We start from the raw sequence: 23,825 nt of genomic DNA, 5'->3' as shown, positions 1-23,825 counted from the left end.
TGGGCCAGAACTATGGAGAAATCTGGTGCCAGTGTGGTCTCATTATCCACCTTGCACCTAGCATGAACTTCTAGCTTTTTTTCTTGTATGTGTCGACACCTTGCTGAACCTGAGGGCAATGTCGTGGCGTACGGCGCTTGTCCGCCATTACAGAGGAAGGTTGCAGGCACCTTTGAGTATTACTTCAAACTTGTGTGTCGTATGATGATTTTCAACAAAGTGACCCTTTAATTCTTTTGCGAAGTGTGTTTCAGATGGAAACTTTTGTGGTCTGCCTTACGGCAGGTCTTGTCATAGGGGAAGCCTCGTCAGAGAGGTCCACCGCATGAGCGTCTAGGTAAGCGATTTCAGTGGTGGTTTCCAGTTGCCTTCCACTTCATAGTTTCAGCATAAGTATTGAAAAATCGATATTTTTCAAATGTCGATGATCGTGAACATCCCTACCTTCCATGCATTTGGGCACTTTTAGAAACGTGTGCGACGCATGGAGTAGAAAAAAAAACATATGTTGAGTAATAATTGAAAAGGAGAAAAAAGGTATGACTCTAGGGCACTTGAGAATTTGGGCTTCCTGGTAACAGATTCAGAGCCTTCGCTTGCATTAAAACCACGAGCCACACCTGGTGAGCACTTAAAACAAGCCTTCCGTGTCGGCAGCTACGTGGGTGGCGGGCGCGGTGTCTGGAGAGACGGCGGGCCGCTTCCTGGAGCTGGTGGGCCTCAACAGCACCTGCGCGGGGGAGGCGGAGGCCGGCTGCCGGCGCGTCGTCGACGAGCTGGTCACTGAGTACCTGGACGTGGACGACGTGTCGCTCACTCCACAGGGCATCTACGAGGCGCTCAAGAAGCGCATCGTCGTGCACCCTGGTAAGTCACTCGCGCTCCCCTCACTCTGTCCGTCTCTGAAGGATGACCAACCCCAAGCTCGCCACCCCTTTGGGTCCCAGGCATTGCTCACGGCGCGGTCCGACCAAGTGCCTGGCACCCACAGTAGCGGTTCTATTGTGTTGGTCGTTTGTGAAGCGTAAACCATGTTGACTTTATCGGAACGTTGTTTTAAGTTCTGAAACAGGAATAGTTTCGCTTGCAAGGAGCAAGGAAGTGGTTGGTTGGGGGGAAGCACGTAAGAATGGTGGCCAGTGGCCAGACACGAGCGCGTAAAAGTTGAGGACAAAAGTATCTAATGCATCGTGTGTCACTGCCAAATAGCACTGCTCGAACGAACTGGACCCATGTGTAGAAAGAACTCCTGTTGTTGTTGTTGTGGTCTTCAGTCCTGAGACTGGTTTGATGCAGCTCTCCATGCTACTCTATCCTGTGCAAGCTGCTTCATCTCCCAGTACCTACTGCAACCTACATCCTTCTGGATCTGCTTAGTGTACTCATCTCTTGGTCTCCCTCTACGATTTTTACCCTCCACGCTGCCCTCCAATGGTAAATTTGTGATCCCTTGATGCCTCAAAACATGTCCTACCAACCGATCCCTTCTTCTAGTCAAGTTGTGCCACAAACTTCTCTTCTCCCCAATCCTATTCAATACCTCCTCATTAGTTACGTGATCTACCCACCTTATCTTCAGCATTCTTCTGTAGCACCACATTTCGAAAGCTTCTATTCTCTTCCTGTCTAAACTAGTTATCGTCCATGTTTCACTTCCATACATGGCTACACTTCTGTAGTATAGTGTAAAATATAACTGATAGCCATTGTCAATGAAATGAATAGAAATGACACTTTCATTGGAACACAATAATTATATCAAATTCACTGCGATTCATGACAGTAGGCTGTACATTACAAACGGTGGGACATGCTTCTTAATAGTGTTTGTGACCTCGAAGGGCGGCACACTCGGCATGCTCCCATGCTGGTCACGAGGTCGGTAAAGAGTTATCGTTTTAGGGTGTGGCATTCCTCCACCAGCGCTGTTTACAACTTCTGGACGGTTGGTGCGTATGGGCGTACTGCAAAATGTCGACATTGAAGTTTTCTGAGTTTGGTACAGCGTCATAATGTAAAAACTACTGCTGCTATAGAAAAAACCAACCTTTCGGCCACGATTGCAGCGGCCTTCTTCTGGGTCTGATGGTGCGTTCTAGCTATGCATTGTCCTTTATGTTTTGTTGTTAGTGTTCGCTGCGCATGCCATTACGTCATAATTTTAAAAAGGTAGTTAGTTTCATTGGTCACTTAAGGAAGAAGGAGAGGGAACTTTATTTTAATAGGTTATTGCCGTGGCGGGAGAACGTGACCTCTGTTGTCCATTGGCTCTTGTGTTATGTACCATGATTGGTGGCCACCGTCGAATGAGAAGTTTGCTGCTGTTTACCAACTGGACACACTTTATAGAACGCCTAAAGGGAGAAACAATTTTGCCTATGGACATCATGGTCAGCTTTGACGTGAAATCACAATTTACGAACGTGCCAGTAGATGAAACTATCCACATCCTTCAGGAGCGTGTTCCGCCAGACATATGCGACCTGGTTGAGTTGTGCCTGACCTCAACGTACTTCAAATGGCAAGGAAAATACTACGAGCAGACAGACGGCGTAGCAATGGGGTTTCCCTATCTCCGCTGGCAGCCGACATATTTATGGAACCCTTTGAAGCAACGGCCCTCGGTTCAGCTCCTTTACGCCCACGTTGCTGGTTGAGATACGTGGACGACACGTTCGCTATATGACCTCATGGTGAAACGGAGCTACACACCACGAATATTTGAACAATATGCACGGGAAGATACAGTACACGCTGGAAGTAGAAAAGAATGGTGCTATCCCATTTCTAGACGTCGAAGTGTACAGGAGAACGGAGGGCACACTGGGGCACAGAGTATATCGTAAGCCTACACATACTGACAGGCATCTGCACGCCCAATCCTACCACCACCCAGCGCAAAAGAACTCTGTCATCCGCTCTTTGGCAATCCGTGCGCAGCGCCTAAGTGATGCTCAAAACATCACACCTGAGCTTAAAAGGTTACGCACAACGTTTCTAGCCAATGGCTACAGCCTTAAGTCGATAAACACAGCCTTGTCGATGAACACAAGCAAGAAATATAAGCAGGAAATAGACAAACTGCAGCCAACAGTACGCTTACCCTATGTGAAAAACGTTACTGACCGAACAGACAAACATCTTCGCCGCGTCGTGGTGCAGCCTGTCTTCTATAGTGGTCGCAGGATCCAGGACGTGCTAGGCTTCACCAAGGACAAGGTGGATGCATTACACGCTGCAGGCGTTTACAAAATGGAATGCGAATGTGGAGAGGCATACATCGGCGAGGCTGGTAGGCCAATAGCAACGCGCATTCGGGACCACGAGCGTTATATTCGTCTAGGGCAACACAACAAATCCGCAGTGGCAGAACATCACCATGAGTGCGGAAAAGAAATAAAATTCAGCGAAGTCAGTGTGTTGGCCAAGCAGCCTATTATGACGAAACGCAAAATCAGAAAGGCCATCGAAATATTTAAACACCCTAACAACATGAACAGGGAGGATGTACTCAGGCTTTACCCATCTTGGCTGCCAGCAATCAGAGCCCAACAGACCGCACTGTCAACACGAGGCACGAGCACTACCTTCTTCCTTAAGTGATCAATGAAACTAACTACCTTTTTAAAATTATGGCGTAATGGTATGCGCAGCGAACACTAACAACAAAATATAAAGGACAGTGCATAACTAGAACGCACCATCAGACCCAGAAGAAGGCCCCTGCAATCGTGGCCGAAACGTTGGTTTTTTCTATAGCAGCAACAGTTTTTACATTATGACGCGGTACCGAACACAGAAAACTTATATGTCGACTGACTCTGGCCACGGAAGCCTACGCAATTATATTAGCAACCTGTATGGGCAGGAAACACACAGCAACATCCGCAAACTGGAAATATTCAGTTAGAAGAAGCCAGTCCATTCGCGGAATACCTTCTGGTTCCAGCAGCTGCTCAACCTGTGAAACTCCATGTGGTCGAGCACTGTCATCCATAACAATGGAGTCAGGGGCGAATGCATCCTGAAAAAGTCGAGCATGGGAGAGGAATAGGCATCCTCACAATTACGTCGACCAGTGAGTGTACCGGGTTCAAAGATTTGGAGGTCAGTACGCCCGTGCAACATTATGTCTCCCCACACCACAACATCTGGATACCGAAACGATCATGTTCTATTGTGTTCGTGGGTGCCTTACATGTTTCCACCTACCGTCACAGGTGGGCACGTCATGAATAATCAAGGAACTTTATCGAGCATGTTCAGTTACTGTGTTTACTATGCCGTAGCAGTTCTTTCTATGTAGGGTAGGCTGGGTCAAATGTGCGCACTTAACGCTTTTCTACGCCGCGCGGGTAGCCGAGTGGTCTGGGGTGTCCTGTCACGGTCCGCGCGGCTTCCCCCGTCGGAGGTTCGAGTCCTCCCTCGGGCACGGGTGTGTGTGTCGTCCTTAGCGTAAGTCAGTTGTGTGTAAGCCAAGGGACCGATGACCTCAGCAGTTTGGTCCCATAAGACCTTACCACAAATTTCCAATTTCCAACACTTTTCTATTTTTCCTTTTAGCTTTTATGGTTACGTGAAAATGACTGTTGTGTTCAATACACCTAGGATCATATCAAAATTCAAGTACTTCAATGCTGTATTGAAGTTACATTTGACAGAATGTTACAACTGAAGAAAATAGGTCTTTGCCCCAGGCCTGGACAAACTTCCACACAAAAACAAATTAGTATAATCATGACAGAGTAAAGCACAATTAAAGTATTTGTCAGGTACTGCCATTATTAACTTGTATAATGTTTTACAATATCAAAATCATCACCATGATCATAATAACCATAATCACTGTCTCCATCATTGTGATCGTATTAAACATCAAAACATGACACTAACATATCACTAATTTAAATGCAAAACAGTTTAACAGAAGGAAATACATTGTATTATTATTATTATTATTATTGTTTGGCTATCTCTTGGCACAGTTCTTTACAGTTTTTCCTGTGGAGTCTGCATTCCCGTTTTGTCTTCATTATAGGCTTTATGGGGCGTAAAATTATATTTAGGTTGGAAATTTTCCGAGTAACTGAAAAGAAGTTCCATTTGTGCCTTATTGAGCCCCATTATCTCCTGATACTGATTTTCTCCAGTTGCCTCATACTTAAATTATGACGAGTGACGAATAAGCGAGCCCAGTTATCCCCAGGCAATCGGGTTTCTTTATTAAATAGGTGACTGAGGGCATTACTTTCGGCAGACTGATAAGCTACATGTCGGAACTGTTTAAGCGCAAGGCCGTAGAACATAGACCAGATTGATACAGTCCTTCGCCAATTCCGTTTCCTCTGTCCCAGAAAATACTTTCTTGAAACGCTCAACTGACGCGCCCCCAGACCTGCTTTAAGTCTTTTACATAATATGATTTCACTACATCCAAGACTTTGAGCTGCATTTCTATTAGCTTCTTTGCGCCCTGTGACGTTTTAGATGGCAACGGCATGGAGAACGTTTTTCTCTCTTAGTTTCTCTAAATTGAGGTTGAATTAGTCTTGTTAATACTGAATCAGTCAATGTGAAATAGAGAACTATAAACCAAGCCCCATAAAATCTGCTAAATAAATATACGCGTTCAGTGTTAAAACCAAACAAAGAAAAGACAAACTTTTTGGGACAAAGGTACGCATGCGGACATTTGCCGCAGCTAGTTCTTAGGATGTTTGCACGGTGACGCAGATTTCTGAACTTCCGGTATCAGCTGGCATATGTCACAACTTGTTAAAGTAATAGCCAAGCTTAAAGCGTGAGTTAGGTTCTGCAACTGAATACACGGTACTGCTAATTCTTTGGGCTGTTGTTGTAGCAGACAGAAACCCTCGATTACATGGTAAATACCAGGATTGTAGGCCCCAGAAAACTAACTCACCTAATATATCGAAAGTTTCAAAGCACAAACCACTAACACAATACACTTGACTCTTCCACCATAAACCCTCTCAACTGAAAATGCAGATCTGACACACTACACTCACAAGTAAGGAAACATCTTTGCCCTGCGTGCACCTTCGTCCCCGCATACCATACGGTGCAAGTTGCATCGAGCTATGCTACTTAGCAGTAACACATCACGTGAGAAGTACTTTCGTCATTACGTTTTGCAGAACATTAGACAGTGCTTCCTATTTAATATTAAAATACTAGTTTTTGAGTGTAGTTCCATAAGTAAGACATTAATCACCTGTATATATTCTGTAAACCGACTTCTTCCATGTACATCGATAAAAAAATCGTTCAAACAGTTTATGGAACATGCAACTAACTACTTTCCCCATTGGAAATCCTATAGACTCGCTCTCAGTTCCTTGATATGTGGCTGAAAAAAAGCGAATTTTGTATCACCACACACTATCCTCTCAGGTAGGGAATGAAAGATGAGAGGAAAATAACACTTTGTACTCTCTGCGTCCTTCGTTGTGGTCGCAACATTGTGTTGTCCCCTCAGTCGATCACATTTTCACATTAATTTGAGGGGATGTCCAGAACTGGATGATGATGTTGGGGGGGGGGGGGGGCTGCTACTGATTTGTAGCTGTTTCCACGTACGCCGACCACTGAGGAGATCTGTACGGGATCTGCCCGGATAACCGTGCGTATTAAACCGCCCGCTCCGCTTCGAGGAGAGGGAGATGTGCCGATAGTAGTAAGTTCCTATGGGACCAAACTGCTGAGGTCATCGGTCCCGAGGCTTACACACTACTTAATCTGACTTAAACTGACTTAATCTAAGTACAGCACACATACCCGTGCCCGAAGGAGGACTCGAATCTCCAATGGGAGGAGCCCTGCGAACCATGGCAAATCGCCTTAGACAGCGCGGCAAGTGCTCTGGCCCCCGATGGAATCTGCACGGGAGATTTACTGCAAGTGTCGGTGTATCGGTGTCGCTTTTAGGACGTTTCTCACATTCCACTAGGTGAATTTCGGGTTGATGCCCACGTCGCGCCTGAGATAAGCGCTATACAAACATTTAGAAAACTATCTTACACTCCGACGATCAATTTACTCAAGACGCGTACGCATTGGGTATACTGATCCATGCTGGCATACAGATGACCTTCGATGTTCGGTCTCCCAACACATAATCAGCTGACCTCAGCGGTTGTATGCTGTCAGCTCGGCAGCAGTCCCAAATCTGAGTCGGTGGAGGGGTGGGGAGGGGGTGGGGGGTGGGGGGGGGGGAGGGAAACTGCGGTTTCTCTAAGAAAAAACCTTGTTTCACAAAGCGTCTATCACCCATCGCACTTGTTGTATCGATTATTCATATGATTTTGGCATGCATCCCAGTCTATTTTTGAACACATTCTAAATTGATTTCTGAACGAATCATAAGTTGATTTTTGGATGCCTGCATAGTGTACGCGATGTCTCTGCAAGGGGGAGCTCTGTCGCATCTAGAAATAAAAGACTTTGGGTGAGGGAATGATCAGCGCTGTTATGATTATTAGTGGAATTCGTAGGTTCAGATTACCAGGGCAGAAATAAATGACTAACAGGAATAATATGTAAAAAAGAGTACATGTTATCTTCTTGGTATATCCAAGAAAATGATATTTTGACAGAAAATTTTTGCCAGATCGCTAACTACCAGTTGTAAAGCCTCCGGTTAGCAGCTGCTTTAAGTTCAGGTCTAGAAACAGCGCAAAAAACGCGTCTTACGAACATGTAATGACGCGTAATCGGAAAATAAATACGAGATAAGTGAACATGCGCAGTTAACTGGAAAATAAGTTTTGACAGTGGCGGGAATAGTTATGGAATTAGTGATTATAAGATATTTTTTTTAAGGGATGAGGAATGCGAAGAAACTGGGACATCACATAAATTATATGGAAGAATATGATGGGTCCGAATTTATATAAAAATTTCGTACTACTACTACTTTTCGACTTCATACTTGAGAAACTGGAGCATATGAATGAAATGTGAAACTATTTCCTAACATAAAACTTTTTGCTTGTAGTAAGCGTAATATTGGTATTTTGTGAATTGCGTTCTGTACATAAATGAGGTACATAAAAATTACCATTTTTCTCAAAACAGTCTAGCTTATTTGGCAAGTGTTACAATTCCTACAAAAGCCTATTTCGCTTTATTTAACAGTCAGTGACAAAATAGAGGTTATCAAATCGAGAAACCACAGCAGTCTTGGCTACTATTCGTATCAACAACTTTTTCAGTATTAGATAACGAGATTTTGATTTTTCGTGTAGCAAAATGTTTGACGAACTTTGAGGTAATAGGTTGTTTCTCAAAAAGGAAAGCACGCTGTGTGAAGCTGTAGCGAGATTAGAGAGGAAAAAAAAATGCTGGGACCTAAGGATTGAAGAAATGTGTACTATCTTGCTTGTCTCTTATATTTACTGGTGTTACGTTTCCTGTATTTAAGTTCATGTCACACAAAAGAGGAAGTTATTAACTAACAGGCAATAAAGAGTGCAAATTTTCTGAAGAGTTGTTATTCTCCCCTTCACAAATAATCCCACACAGAATTAATTGCTAGTTTTTTTTTTCAAGGGGGGCAGCAGGAGAGGCACTGCAGGTCAATTTAATTTCCACTGTCCTGAATATAGGTTTGATGGCTTCCATTACAAAATATACACGTTTGAATTCCGCAGAGCAAAATACACTGACATGCAATAGAAGAATGTAATGTGCACAGGCGTGACTCTACCCTTTGGTAAACTTGAGACAAAATAACACGTCTTACAGTATATATATACAGGGCGGTCCATTGATCGTGACAGGGCCAAATATCTCACGAAATAAGCGTCAAACGAAAAAAAATACAAAGTCGAAACTTGTCTAGCTTGTAGGGGGAAACCAGATGGCGCTATGGTTGGCCCGCTAGATGGCGCTGCCATAGGTAAAACTGATATCAACTGCTTTTTTTAAAAAAATAGGAACCCCCAGTTTTTATTACATGTTCGTGTAGTACTTAAAGAAATATGAATGTTTTAGTTGGACCACTTTTTTCGCTTTGTGATAGATGGCGCTCTAATAGTCACAAACATATGGCTCACAATTTTAGACGAACAGTTGGTAACAGGTAAGTTTTTTAAATTAAAATACAGAACGTAGGTACGTTTGAACATTTTATTTCGGTTCTTCCAATGTGATACATGTACCTTTGTGAACTTATCATTTCTCAGAACGCATGCTGTTACAGCGTGATTACCTGTAAATACCACATTAATGCAATAAATGCTCAAAATGTTGTCCGTCAACCTCAATACGTTTGGCAATACGTGTAAGGACATTCCTCTCAACAGCGAGTATTTTCGCCTTTCGTAATGTTCGCACATGCGTTGACAATGCGCTGACGCATGTTGTCAGGCGTTGTCGGTCGATCACGATAGCAAATATACTTCAACTTTCCCCACAGAAAGAAATCCGGAGACGTCAGATCCGATGAACGTGCGGGCCATGGTATGGTGCTTCGACGACCAATCCACCTGTCATGAAATACGCTATTCAATACCGCTTCAACCGCACGCGAGCTATGTGCCGGACATCCATCATGTTGGAAGTACATCGGCATTCTGTCACGCAGTGAAACATCTTGTAGTAAAATCGATAGAACATTACGTACGAAATCAGCATACATTGCACCATTTAGACTGCCATCGATAAAATGGGGGCCAATTGTGCTTTCTCCCATAATGCCGCACCATACATTAACCCGCCAAGGTCGCTGATGTTCCACTTGTCGCAGCCATCGTGGATTTTCCGTTGCCCAATACTGCATATTATGCCGGTTTACGTCAACGCTGTTTATGAATGACGCTTCGTCGCTAAATAGAACGCGTGCAAAAAATCCGTCATCGTCCCGTAATTTCTCTTGTGCCCAGAGGCAGATCTGTACACGACTTTCAAAATCGTCTCGATGCAATTTCTGGAGCATAGAAATATGGTACGTGTGCAATTGATGTTGATGTAGTATTCTCAACACCGACGTTTTTGAGATTTCCGATTCTTGCGCAATTTGTGTGCGGATTAGCCGCGACAGCAGCTAAAACACCTACTTGGGCATCATCATTTGTTGCAGGTCGTGGTTGACGTTTCAGATGTGGCTGAACACTTCCTGTTTCCGTAAATAACGTAACTATCCGGCGAACGTTCGGGACACTTGGGTGATGTCGTCCAGGATACCGAACAGCATACATAGCACACGCCCGTTGGGCATTTTGATCACAATAGACATACATCAACACGATATCGACCTTTTCCGCAATTGGTAAACGGTCCATTTTAACACGGGTAATGTATCACTAAGCAAATACCGTCCGCACTGGCGGAATGTTACGTGATACCAAGTACTTTGTGACTATTACAGCACCATCTATCACAAAGCGATAGAAGTGGTTCAACTAAAACGTTGATATTTCTTTACGTACTACACGAATATGTAATAAAAAATGGAGGTTACCATTAAAAAAAACGAAGTTGATATCCGTTTGACCTATGGCAGCGCCATCTAGCGGGCCAACAATAGTGCCATTTGGTTCCCCCATTCAAGCTAGACGAGTTTCGTTCTTTGTTGTTTTTTCGTTTGATGCTTATTTCGTGAGATATTTGGCCCGGTCACTATCAATGGACCACCGTGTATATTCAGAAAGATGTGCGCTACAGAATGAACATATTTGTGAAAAATCTTTTTTTTTTTTTTTTTTTTTAATTTTGGCATCCTATCTCAAACTGTCGAGGGGGATGGACGGGGAAGGAGAGGGGGGGGGGGGCGCCAGTTAGGCTTTTGCCCCTGTTCGGAAATCTCGTAGATCCGGGGCCGCTCAGTAGTGTGTGGCGTGTGGCGTTTGGCGTGTGCAGGCACAAAGTGGTGCGGTGCGGGCAACGTGGCCCGCAGCGAGCAGGACTCGGGCGTGCTGGCGGCAACGGACGCGTGCTGCCGCCGCCACGACGGCTGCCCGGAGAACCTCGCCGTCGGCGAGGAGCGCTACGGACTCACCAACACCTGCACCTTCACCAGGTAGCCGGCAAGCACGTACACTCCAACTTTTGTTTCTCCTTCATTGTTACTTCGTCCCCCTCTCCGCGTATGGGTGTGGGCTGTCAGCGTATACAGTTTGCCGCTTGAAATGTCTCTGTTGGATTCCTTTCATGTTAATTTTTTAAAACTGTTGTCATCTACTTCTAAATTTATTGTGGTGTTTCTGACTATCTGGGAGGAGACTGAGCAGTGGAACGTGTTACTTTTACACATAATCAAGAACGATCTGTCACACTAATACACTTTAAAACACAGTTTATATGTAATTCATGTCACACAGTCTCATACAGAACCTACATCCGCTTTCTTTTATATGTTGTTGTTGTTGTTGTCTTCAGTCCTGAGACTGGTTTGATGTAGCTCTCCATGCTACTCTAACCTGTGCAAGCTTCTTCATCTCCCAGTACCTACTGCAACCTACATCCTTCTGGATCTGCTTAGTGTATTCATCTCTTGGTCTCCCTCTACGATTTTTACCCACCACGCTGCCCTACAATGCTAAATTTGTGACCCCTTGATGCCTCAGAACATGTCCTACCAACCGGTCCCTTCTTCTACTCAAGTTGAGCCACAAACTTCTCTTCTCCCCAATTCTGTTCAATATCTTCTCATTAGTTACGTGATCTATCCATCTAATCTTCAGCATTCTTCTGTAGCACCACATTTCAAAAGCTTCTGTTCTCTTCTTGTCCAAACTATTTATCGTCCATGTTTCACTTCCATACATGGCTACACTCCATACAAATACTTTCAGAAATGACTTCCTGACACTTAAATCTATACTCAATGTTAACAAATTTCTCTTCTTCAGAAACGCTTTCCTTGCCATTGCCAGTCTACATTTTATATCCTCTCTACTTCGACCATCATCAGTTATTTTGCTCCCCAAATAGCAAAACTCCTTTACTACTTTAAGTGTCTCATTTCCTAATCTAATTCCCTCAGCGTCACCCGACTTAATTCGGCTACATTCCATTATCCTCGTTTTGCTCTTGTTGATGTTCATCTTATATCCCCCTTTCAACACACTGTCCATTCCGTTCAACTGCTCTTCCAAGTCCTTTACTGTCTCTGACAGAATTACAATGTCGTAACCGAACCTCAAAGTTTTTATTTCTTCTCCATGGATTTTAATACCTACTCCGAATTTTTCTTTTGTTTCCTTTACTGCTTGCTCAATATACAGATTGAATAACATCGGGGAGAGGCTAGACCCCTGTCTCACTCCCTTGCCAACCACTGCTTCCGTTTCGTGCCCCTCGACTCTTATAACTGCCATCTCGCTTCTGTACAAATTGTATATAGCCTTTTGCTCCCTGTATTTTACCCCTGCCATCTTTAGAATTTGAAAGAGAGTATTCCAGTCAACATTGTCAAAAGCTTTCTCTAAGTCTACAAATGCTAGAAACATAAGTTTGCCTTTCCTTAATCTATTTTCTAAAATAAGTTTATTTCTTTTATATACTGTATATCACAAGATACTGTCATCCCGCTTCCCTTCTGTGTGAAAGGATGAATGAGCAAATGTATATCTAGTTGCATGCCTGATGGTAGCAGAGAAGCCTGTCTGCTAGAGAACAGTAGGACCAACGTCGGAACAGGTAGCTACACTTTCTAAAAGCAAAGAGGTTTCTATTCTTAGTATGGTCCTGTCTGTCCCTTGTCATGTTGGTACAGGAAGCTGCCTCTCTGGTCAATTCCGTATGTATCTGTTAAGCACCCTCGGTAGGGACCCAGTTCAGTCTGTCCGCGGCGAGCGTCTGAAGTGGTAAGATCTCTGGTTAAGCTCATCTCTGCTAAGTCCATAGGTCAATGGATTTCTTAAGTTCAGCCTAACTGAAAATTTAATCACCTTTATTTCAGGTTTAGCTCTAAAATAGCTAATGGTATCTTAAATTGCAACGCAGTCTCATTCGAGTGTGAAGTTCAGAATATCTGCCGGTAGTTGCTTTGTCACTACTTTGTGAGTAAAGTGGAACCACGTGTTGATCAGTAACTCTAACTAAGATCATCAATCTTAAATGCGACTCTGCGTGAGATTATAACGACTCGTCTTGACAATATTTTTCAATATAGCAACTTTTCTTTATGTTCAAACCACGTGGGGTGTACTTTGTGAGACCAGTACCACGTGATTATACAATTGTTTGACCCATCAGGTTAATAGTAAGACGATAGTAACCAGTTCAAGGTTTTTCTTTTGTAAATTGCGTTTCGATGTAATTTATTTTAATTATCGAAATTATTGTGGAGTTACACTCTTTATGTAAACCAAGTTGACCACGTGAAGCATGTGGTGTAAGCATGAAAGTAGCCCTCATCTATTCTTTTCAGGAAGATTTCCCTGAGAGTTAGTATGAATTTAGTATACCAGTGTGTGGTAATTTCATGACGGACAGGATTCTTTGGGTGAAAATTGAATCGGTTGGTTGTGGTTAATTTCCTCTTGGATATGTTTCAACGTTCTTCGTGTGTTATTTTATGAATGCAGTGTTGTATGCAGTCTCCCAATCTTGGCTCCATATTTGATGTCTTCCGCAAGATTACAATCTCATATTTTCACAGTCCTAAATAAGGCACCAGCTTAGTTATGACTCAAGTTTAATATGCTGAAATTTCAATGATAGATGTTAAAATAAATTTCCAATTACAAACTAATTTATTTCTTTTTATTTAAATTGTCTTTATATATATATATATATATATATATATATATATATATATATATATATATATATATCACCGGTTATCGTAAGATGACTACTAAAAGATTATAATTAATGTTAGTCTGGTTGGGTATTTGGTAAGCTAGACTAGATACCTGGTGAAACAATTGCTCAGTAATGCAAGGTTAACTTCCCCAGATAGTTCACAGCTTTTAACCCGCTTTTATTGCCTTGAAAATCAGCACCGCTTTCCGAACAAATTAATGCATCATCATTATACGCTCTTCTGCCAAACGAGAGTAATAAGTTAAAAAAAAACATAGTATGAAAACTGGACACAGGAGCTGACTGAAATGATTGTTTTGCACAATAAAGAGACAGATCGTCAGCTGCGTAAGTTAAAATATGAAAAGCTCGATTTGTTGACTAATTAAAACACAGACACAAATGAATGGAAAGAGAGTGTTGCACACGAATACATAAAAACAGATAGACATGCAATATACCTCGTGTGGGAGGGAGAAAGAGATGAATTTTATTTAAATTCTATAAATGAAATTGAAGGAGTGCTGTTCAACAAAAAAATGTTCAAATTGTAAGTAGGCTGTTTAGGTTTCTATGTTGGTAACTTCACGTAGCGCTCTGTATGAAAATCACTGGCTGTGCTGTGTGCAGTCTGTGGCTGGTTTGCATTGTTGGAATATTTGCTATTGCAGTGTTGGGCAGTTGGATGTTAACAGCGCTTAGCGTTGCGCAGTTGGAGGTGATCCCCCAGCAGTGGCGGATGTGGGGGGAGAGATGGTAGAATTTTCAGAGCGGACGATCTGGACGTGTGTCCATCAGAAAGAGTAAATTTGTTATACTGTATATCATGATGACTTTTGAACATTATTAAGGTAAATACATTGTTTGTTCTCTATCAAAATCTTTCATTTGCTAACTATGCCTATTAGTAGTTAGTGCCTTCAGTAGTTAGAATCTTTTATTTAGCTGGCAGTATTGGCGCTCGCTGTATTGCAGTAGTTCGAGTAACGAAGATTTTTGTCAAGTAAGTGATTTATGAAAGGTATAGGTTGTTGTTAGTCAGGGCCATTCTTTTGTAGGGATTATTGAAAGTCACATATTGTGTGTCAGTTTAGTATTGATCAGAATAAGTAAAGAGAGAAATGTCTGAGTACGTTCAGCTCTGCTCAGCTGTTTGAAAATCCAATAAGATAAGAGGTTTACCAGCACAGTACTTCAATAATTTTTCTGAGGGGAGGTTTCAAAATGTGTGTGAAATCTTATGGGGCTTAGCTGCTAAGGTCATGCAGTCCCTAAGCTTACACACTACTTAACCTAAGTTGTCCTAAGGACAAACACACACGCCCATGCCCGAGGGAGGACTCGAACCTCCACCGGGACCAGCCGCACAGTTCATGACTGCAGCGCCTTAGAGCTGTTCAACATATAAGTGGTTTATTCAGTGAACTGCATTAAACTGCATATGCAATAATTATTGAAATTTTATCAAATTCATTTAACAGTCACTCACAAATTATTCAAATAATGATAAACAAAAATAAAAGAAAAATTTGGGTCGCCAGATACTGTAGAAAGTATATATATATGAAATAGAATTGAGTTGGCACCAAGAGCTCATAACAAGGAATTAGATAAGGTGCCTGCCCTGGTATTTGCCTTTTAACATGAGCATTGTATGACTTCATTCTAATTTAACGTATAAATAAATTACACGAGACGGGTTGACCTGGTGTAATAAATGAGGAAGGAATAAAGAAAAACAGCTGAACATATGGCTCTCTTAATTGGCAAACGGTGAATACTGTGCCTTGCGTCTTTATGAGCATCTAACACATTGCAAAGAAATTGAAGAAAGTGAAAGAAGAAAGCGCGGCTAGAAAAGCGGGCGTTTTCTGTGTTACCATGTTCATAGCGTGGTCGGCGTGGCGGTGGAGTCGGCTGATTGCGTGCGGCTGCATCAAGACTCTGCCGGCGACGTAGCTGATAGCGTCTAACATGCCCTACGCTGAAAACAGTGCCGAAACCTGCTACTCGATGATATCAACACTGGACGACGGTATGCGTCCATGTGCAAGTGCAAATCTACGTAAAACTGCATTAAACAAAGCTCAAAACTGTTCCAACAGTACTACCGTAATCGGAAATGTAGTAAATCAAAATATGATCTTGAGTTAAGCTCTTGATATCGCGCACAGTGAGTGAAGCTCGCCTACTTGGATCTAACAAACTTTGCTCTCTACGCTGTTTGCGACGAATGCAACGTGCATTGTCTCATGACAAGCGGTAAAAGAATCCTTGCGACTTATCGGAAGCAGTCAAGAGTGAACTCCTGCCTCCTCAGAAGCAATATTCGGAATGCCCAATACTAGAGCGCTCCTCGCACCTGGAGAGAGAGAGCCGCTCCCCTCCAGCGTCTTGTCTCCGCCCTTCCGCAAATTACGTAGCTCGTACTATTTTTCGAAGCGAACATTACATTCTTGCCAATGAAGAGGTCCCTTTAAAAATTTCCTCCCTCCTTGCCGTCGCATTCTGCGAGGAAAATAGAGCGATTGTGTGAGACAGAGTATACAAATAAACCAAGACTTCTCCCTCGGCCACTTGAGATTCTTGGACACCCAAGTCGTGCTGTTGCTATTCAACTCGCCGCTCTCTCCGCGTTACCTAGAATCGTGACAAAACTGTTTTTCGTTCTAAGTTTGTAGTTTTCGCTGCCTCGGGCACACGTGCGAATGTCCACGGCTTCCCTTCTCAGTGTGTTGATATATGCAGCGTCTTCGCCTGCCGCTAATCGTCTGGGGGCCTGCCCTCTGCGAAGCGTGCCGACATAGGCGCACGACCGCCGCTCGCCCGTGGACGCACTACCTGTGTCCACCTGGTCGCCGGGCTTCCCATCTAGGAACGCATCAGAAGAATTCCTTCCACGCACAAAGTGTACCAAGTTTGCAAAGAGAAGAATGATAGCCCTTTACCGATGCTTAATGACACAGTAATTCACCTCCATCACACTTCATATATTGCAATAAACTAATGACTGATTTTAAAAGCAATTATCTCCTTTAATTATAAACATGAAAAGCTTTGACGCTTTTCAGGTAGCATTAGGTGAAACGTAAAAGACCGATCGGCTAAAAAAAAAAAAATGGAAATGCCGTGTGGCTAGGGCCTCCCGTCGGGTAGACCGTTCGCCTGGAGCAAGTCTTTCGAGTTGACGCCACTTCGGCCACTTGCGTGTCGATGGTGATGAAATGATGATGAAAGACACACTACACCCAGTCATCACGAGGCAGAGAAAATCCCTGGCCCCGCCGGGAATCGAACCCGGTAACTCGTGCGCGGGAAGCGAGAACGCTATCGCAAGACCACGAGCTGCGGACGCCGATGGGCTGACTAATGTTGATGATGTTTGGTTTGTGGGGGGCTCAATTGCGTCGACTTCAGCACCTGTACACGATCCCAATTTTTCGCCATCCAATCGATGTATGATGATGAAATGATGAGGAAAACACCAACATCCAGTCCCCAGACAGAGAAACTTCCCAACCAGGCCGGGAATCGAACCTGGGACCCCATGATCTAGAGGCAGCAACGCCAGCCACTAGACCACGAGCTGTATAAGTGGGCTGACTGACTAAAATAGATACATACATGAATGAAGTTGATGAACGATTGTAGACTGCCTTGGACAGGGGTAACTCGGGAATGTAGCATTAAAGGGTAATGCGTAGGAGGGTGTTTGTCGGGATGGATGTCTGGAAGATGGACTGGGGAAGAATGGTGAGGGATGCGACTCCGAACTGAGATGTAGGAAATGAGAGGAGTGGAGGGGAAGCGAGTGTGACAGGGATCTCCTAGATCTGGCAGGACTGATATATGCCAGGATGAATCACGATCTCCGGTCGCAGGTTCGAATCCTGCCTCGGGCATGGATGTGTGTGATGTCCTTAGGTTAGTTAGGTTTAAGTAGTTCTAAGTTCTAGGAGACTGATGACCACAGCAGTTGAGTCCCATAGTGCTCAGAGCCATTTGAACCATTTTTTTTGAATCACTATCGGGTAAGTGAACGCGGTTAAAGTTTCGTTCGGAGAGGACTTGGATGGTGTGGATGTGTAGTGTTGGGGGTGCCGGGCGACTTTGGTGGTATCGCGGCAGAATGATTTGTGAGCAGAGGGGGGGGGGGGGGGGGCTAAAGGGCGGGTAGAGTTTCGAGTTTACAGGTGAGGTGACGTAGGTTATACCGTTGTGTTCGAGATGGAAGAGCAGAGTGAGGAATTTTATAAGTTGGTGGAGAATGCTCGAGTAGGAGGGTAAGCGGTTCCGAAAGGCTTGGAGGAGCATGTGACCTTCGAGGATCTGTATGGCGTGAAAAATGGGGGGGGGGGGGAGGGGGGAAGGAGCGAAAGTCCAGGCCACATTTTCATAGCAGATGATTGGTCAGATCAGCGATTTATAGATGTAGATGGTTATGGAAAGGGTGCAATCCCCATGTTCGGCCGGTTATTGTTTTAGTAATTTTAGTCTGTTATGGGCTTTCTGCTGACTAGATGGCTCGAGGTATTTTAGCGTGTGAGTTAACTGGATAAGACGGTCGTAAATGGAAAGTTAAAATTTGTGGAGGCGAAAGTTGCGTGTGATGTGGCGTCAGATTTATGGCTGTCTTACCATGTGGTCGTCGTTTTAAGGAACTATACCCTAAGAAGTTCAGGAACTGTTTGTTATTAATGTCCCATTACCGGTTTAGAGCGAATGTGTCTCTTTATTGCGAATGGTAACTTTTAGAAAAAGACTGCGATGAGATTACAAAGATTACGAGGGTTGGAACTTTAATAGTGGCAACTATTTATTTACAGCTCGTACAAAATAGATAGGTGTTTCAAAGTTTTTTTTTCCTTCAAAGTAGTCAGCAGCATTGTTTATAACCCGTTGACAGCGATGTGGAAGTCGTAGGATACTCTTAGCAGTGCCAGTTGTGTTGATAGTTCGAGCGGCGCGGTCTATTGCCCGACGAATTTGTAGCAGTTCTGAACAGTTCCAAACGTTTTCAGTTGGGGAGACATTCGTGGCCAAGGTAGGGTTTGGCAAGCGTGAAGACAGGCAGTAGGAACTCTCGCAGTGTGCGTTCAGGCATTATCTTGCTGAAATGTAAGCGCAACAAACTGTGCGTAGAATATCGTCTACGTACGGCTGTCCTGTGCGAAATGAAATGACACCCCAGACCGTGACTGCGTATTGTCCGGCCGTACGGCAGGCGACAGTTAAGCTGGCATCCCATCGCTGTCCGGAAGCGTCTCCAGACACCTCCTTGACACGGGATCTCATTGACTGGAATACAGCTGTCTTCAGCTATGAATGGCGCTTCGAACCGATGCCCGTTGAGCAGAGAAGACGTGGCTGGAGACGCCCCGGAGAGCAGTGGGAAGCCAACCTCACTGTCCTCTGCCATACCGCCCCACAACCAACAGTGACATTCTGAGGTGCCGTTTCTTTGGTTGTTATCCGCGGCGCCCTTACAGCACAGTGGTATGTCGACGATGTTCTAAGCCTCGTTTTCTTGCCTTTCATGGAAAGCCATCCTGTGCTTGCATTTCAGCAAGACAATGCGCGAGCGCACGCGCCGAGAGTTTCTGCTGCCTGTCTTCGTGCTCGCCAAACCCTACTTTAGCCAGCAAGGTTATCGCATCTCTCCCCAATTGAGAACGCTTTGAGGATTATGGGGAGCTCCCTCCAACCATCTCTCGGTTTTTTACGACTTAACGCGCGGTTGGACATAATTTGGCACGATATCGTACAGGAGGGTATCGGACAACTCTACCAGTGGATGCCAAGTCGAATAACCGCTTACATAAGGACCAGATGTGGACCAACGCGTTACTGGCATATTCAGTTTGTGAAACAGTTTCTCTTGAATAAATCATCCGATTTTTCTGAAGTTGTAATAATTTGTTTGTCTGTAAATGTACATCAGGTCTACGTATCCCGGTCCCATACGGGTAATTTCTTCGTGGAGCGTCGTTTTTCGTTCCTAGTGTGAGTAACGAGAAATTATAGCGATAATAGAATACTGTATGTGGTTCATTTATCTGTCGTACTTTAAATTTGCGAGACTAAAATTATGAAGTATAGATGGTATTCATTGTGCAACTGAAGTAAGGAATACAAGGGGCGTTTGAAAAGTCCGTGCAAAGTCCGAGAGATGGCACCACCGGCGCGTATCGAGGTCGTGTTTAGTTAGTAGCATCTTTGGAAAAAACGCACACCAAGTTTCAGCCATACAGGTCTATTTCTTAGTGTTTGGCATTCGTGTGAATCAAGGAAGTCGAATGATTGTCAAAAAATGGACGAAAAAAATTTCCTGTGGTGATTAAACATTACTTTATGAAAAGCAAAACGCCTCAGGAGACTAAAGAGAAGCCTGATAAACATTACGGTGACTCTGCACCTTCGATTACAACAGTTTATAAGTGGTTTCAAAAGTTTCTGAGTGGCCATATGGGTACAAGTGATGCTGAACGTTCTGGACACCCTGTGGAGGTTACGACCCCAGAAATCATTGATAAAATTCATGATATGGTGAAGGATGACAGAAGAGTTAAGTTGCGTGAGATTGATAGTGCTGTGGGCATCTCGAATGAATTGGTACATAATATTTTGCATAAACATTTGTATATGAGAAAGCTATCCGCAAGATGGATTCCGCGATTGCTCACGCTAGACCAAAAACGGAATAGTGTGAAGTGTTGCAAGGATAATCCGCAGTACTTAAAGCGTCGTTAAGTCACCGTGGATGAAACACGGATACGTTACTATACTCCTGAGACCAAACAACAATCTAAAAAATGGGTTACCAAGGGAGAATCTGCACCAAAAAAGGCGAAGACCATTCCTTCGGCCGGAGAGGTTACGGCGACTGTGTTTTGGGATTCGCAAGGGGTAATCCTCATGGACTATCAGGAAAAGGGTAAAACTATTACACTTTCATATTAGCCATCGTTATTGGACCGTTTGAAAACCGAGCTGCAAGAAAAACGCCGGCGATTGGACCGCAAAAGTGCTTTTCCATCACGACAACTAAACAGCACACAATTGTGGTCGCAAAATTAATTAAAATAGGATTCCAACTGGTTTCACATCCCCCCTGTTCTTCAGACTTGGCTCCCTAGGGCTACTGTTTGTTCCCCAATTTGAAGAAATGGCTGGCGGGACAAACATTTTATTCAAACGAGGAGATGATTGCAGCAACTAATAGCTATTTTGAAGACTTGGACAATTCCTATTATTCGGAAGGGATCAACAAATCAGAACAGCGTTGGACGAAGTGTACGAGTCTAAAAGGAGACTGTCGAAAAATAAAAAAGTTTACCCCAAACACGTAAGTAGTTTTTATTTTTGCACGGACTTTTCAAACGCCTCTCGAAGTTTGGGCAAGACAAATGAAAAAGATTTCCGGTGAGTAAGACGACGCCTGATTATAATTGCTTACAATTAACAAAAAACTTCAGTGAAGCTGCACCGTAGCCTACCGTGACTAAATCGAGAAAATTAACTGATAAGACTTTTAACGTCTGATAAATTTAACTGCACTGAAGCAGAGAGGAAACGCGAACTGTATTGGTTAATTGACAACTGCATGGCTCACACTGGACTGCATCATTAGGCGAAGCAGCATCGGTCAACTTCGGCAACTTCCGTTAATCTTCGCGAAGTTTATTCGTCCTGGCTCAGACAAACCACAGCCACGTACAGAGGTTGGAGGGTCCCCGCTGCAGTCGTGCTCGACAAGGCTCTGCACGTGCCCACTGTGGTGTCATTGCGAGACACCACACTTGCTAGGTGGTAGCCTTTAAATCGGCCGCGGTCCGTTAGTATACGTCGGACCCGCGTGTCGCCACTATCGGTGATTTTGACCGAGCGCCGCCACACGGCAGGTCTAGTCTAGAGAGACTTCCTAACACTCGCCCCAGTTGTACAGCCGACTTTGCTAGCGATGGTTCACTGTCTACATACGTTCTCACTTGCAGAGACGACAGTTTAGCATAGCCTACAGCTGCATCATTTGCTACGACTTAGCAAGGCGCCTTATTCAGTTACTATAATCTGAACAGATAATATTGTGAATCATGTACCGTTCATCATTAATGGATTAAAGTTAAGTATCAAACTAATTACGTCCGCTTTCTGTATTCTAATTCCTTGTTATGTTCCAGACCTCACGTCAGTATAGTCCTTCCCTCCTCACGCCAGCCTGCGTGAGCTAAAACGCGAGCATTTCGACCTCCACTAGTAACACGGTGTTGGCTCTTCTGCCAACACAACACCTACAAAACAGGAAACAGTGTAAGTACGTGGCGATCGAAACCAAACTAGTACAATTATCACGAAACGTAATCGCAGTTGCGAATATGAACTGCCAGCATCTGTATAACGGAATGACGACAGTGAAAATTTGTGCCCGTCTGGGCCTCGGATTTTTCGCTTATCGCGGCATGCATGCATGTGCAAATTAATATTGCATCATAGTTCGGAATAACACAGGCACTGCACGTTTATCCGTCGACACCGGACAAGCGACATCAAAGTAAAATGTCTCCGTTGTACGGGAATACACGTACGGTATGTGCGAGTACAGGTTGCGGACACTTGGTTCACGGCGAATGGAAGTATGGCTCTCGGCATCAGTCGCGCTCGGATATCCAAATGGTGAGGCAACCGCTCGCAATAAGCGGGAAATCCCGGTTCGGCACAAATTTTCATTGTTATTCCATTATACAGCTGATGAGAATCCAGAGAATCCATAATCGGAACTGCAAATACAGTTCATGTATTTCATGGCGGCTGTAGTAGCCGCAGCGCCTGTCCCTTCGGACATGTGTGCATGTCCAAAGGAACATTACATCGTAATTCGGAATAACACAGGCACTGAAATATCGTAAATATCGTAATGAACTACGATTGGCTGGTGATTGGTCCCTCGCGCTCGGCACGCTGTGACGTCGATCACAACGTTATTTTAATTCGGGTAGAATACTTCTCCCAGTTGTTATCAGCAGATCTTCCTTTGTTGAAGGGTTGTATCACTGTTGTTACATCAGCAACTATTGGGTATTTACGGACGGAAGTGACATTCGCATAATGTATGATGTATGACAGTACATGGAGTGAAGTACTGAAGCAGTAACGGAGAAAAATGCGCAATGAGACGATCAGAAATGACACTTTTAGTCAAAGACAATAATTACACTCAAGTCACCGCGACTTCTCATGGTCCCCAGGACGTTACGAAAGGCGAGGTAGGTTTCTTAACAGGCTGTCTGATCGCCACGGACGGCACCGCATGCTCTGCAACGTGTTATCATACTGGACATAAGGCTAGGTGCAAATTGAGACCCGTATAGCACGTGTGACGTGACACGACACTACAGCGCGACACGCACGAGTCGCGCGGGTCCAGCGCATATGGCGAGGCGTACACCATACTTCGCCCGCGCCGACTGGCGACGCTCTGCGCTGACAGAACCGAAGCGCACGCACCATGAAATCTTTCTCAAACGATTTTACAGAAACTATTCACTGAAAATATTTTATTTTTGCCTTACTTGTAGCGTTATACGTCAGCTTCGTGGCGAAATGCCCATCATCTCGCTAATGACCGTTCTTATAGTGATGTACACAGTTTAGTAAGATACTACGCAAAACTCAAAAAAGTTTGCAACGAAAATTAGGGGTCGCTATGATTTTGCGTTTGGTGCGTACTACACCATTTGTTGCTGCGTATGAAATTAAGCTAACATGTTGAATTTTCTTTTAGACTTGGGAGGAGGTCTGTTATCTGCCTCCGATCTCGAGAAAATTGATCGTATGTAGCGCGCTCACTTCCGATCTCACGGCCTCCAGAATCAAATACTCACAACATCTCTCATATCTCCTAAACCTCTCAAGGCATCGAAACGAAAGTTTGGCGAATGATAGCTCACAAGGAGGAGTGTGTTTTGACGATTCTTAAACACACGGAACTTTCTCATCTATGGTGATGTATCAGTATTTATATTTCCCTTTTTATTTATTTCACTCCAGTGACT

General features: G+C 44.0%; 1 protein-coding gene across 1 annotated transcript in view; it reads left to right on the top strand.

Annotated features, from left to right (window-relative positions):
* LOC124712464 (phospholipase A2-like) overlaps positions 1-23,825 on the top strand; it is a 72,526-nt gene that overhangs the window by 16,167 nt on the left and 32,534 nt on the right. The window contains exons 4-5 of the mRNA XM_047242760.1: positions 658-867; positions 10,882-11,041. Coding sequence (XP_047098716.1) covers positions 658-867; positions 10,882-11,041 — 370 coding nt within the window. The remainder of the gene's footprint in view (positions 1-657; positions 868-10,881; positions 11,042-23,825) is intronic.

Source organism: Schistocerca piceifrons, chromosome 8 (genome assembly GCF_021461385.2).
Source record: "Schistocerca piceifrons isolate TAMUIC-IGC-003096 chromosome 8, iqSchPice1.1, whole genome shotgun sequence".
NCBI classification, from domain to species: Eukaryota; Metazoa; Arthropoda; class Insecta; order Orthoptera; family Acrididae; genus Schistocerca; species Schistocerca piceifrons.
The sequence above is the reverse complement of the archived record's forward strand: the minus strand, read 5'-3'. Positions and strand labels throughout refer to the sequence as shown.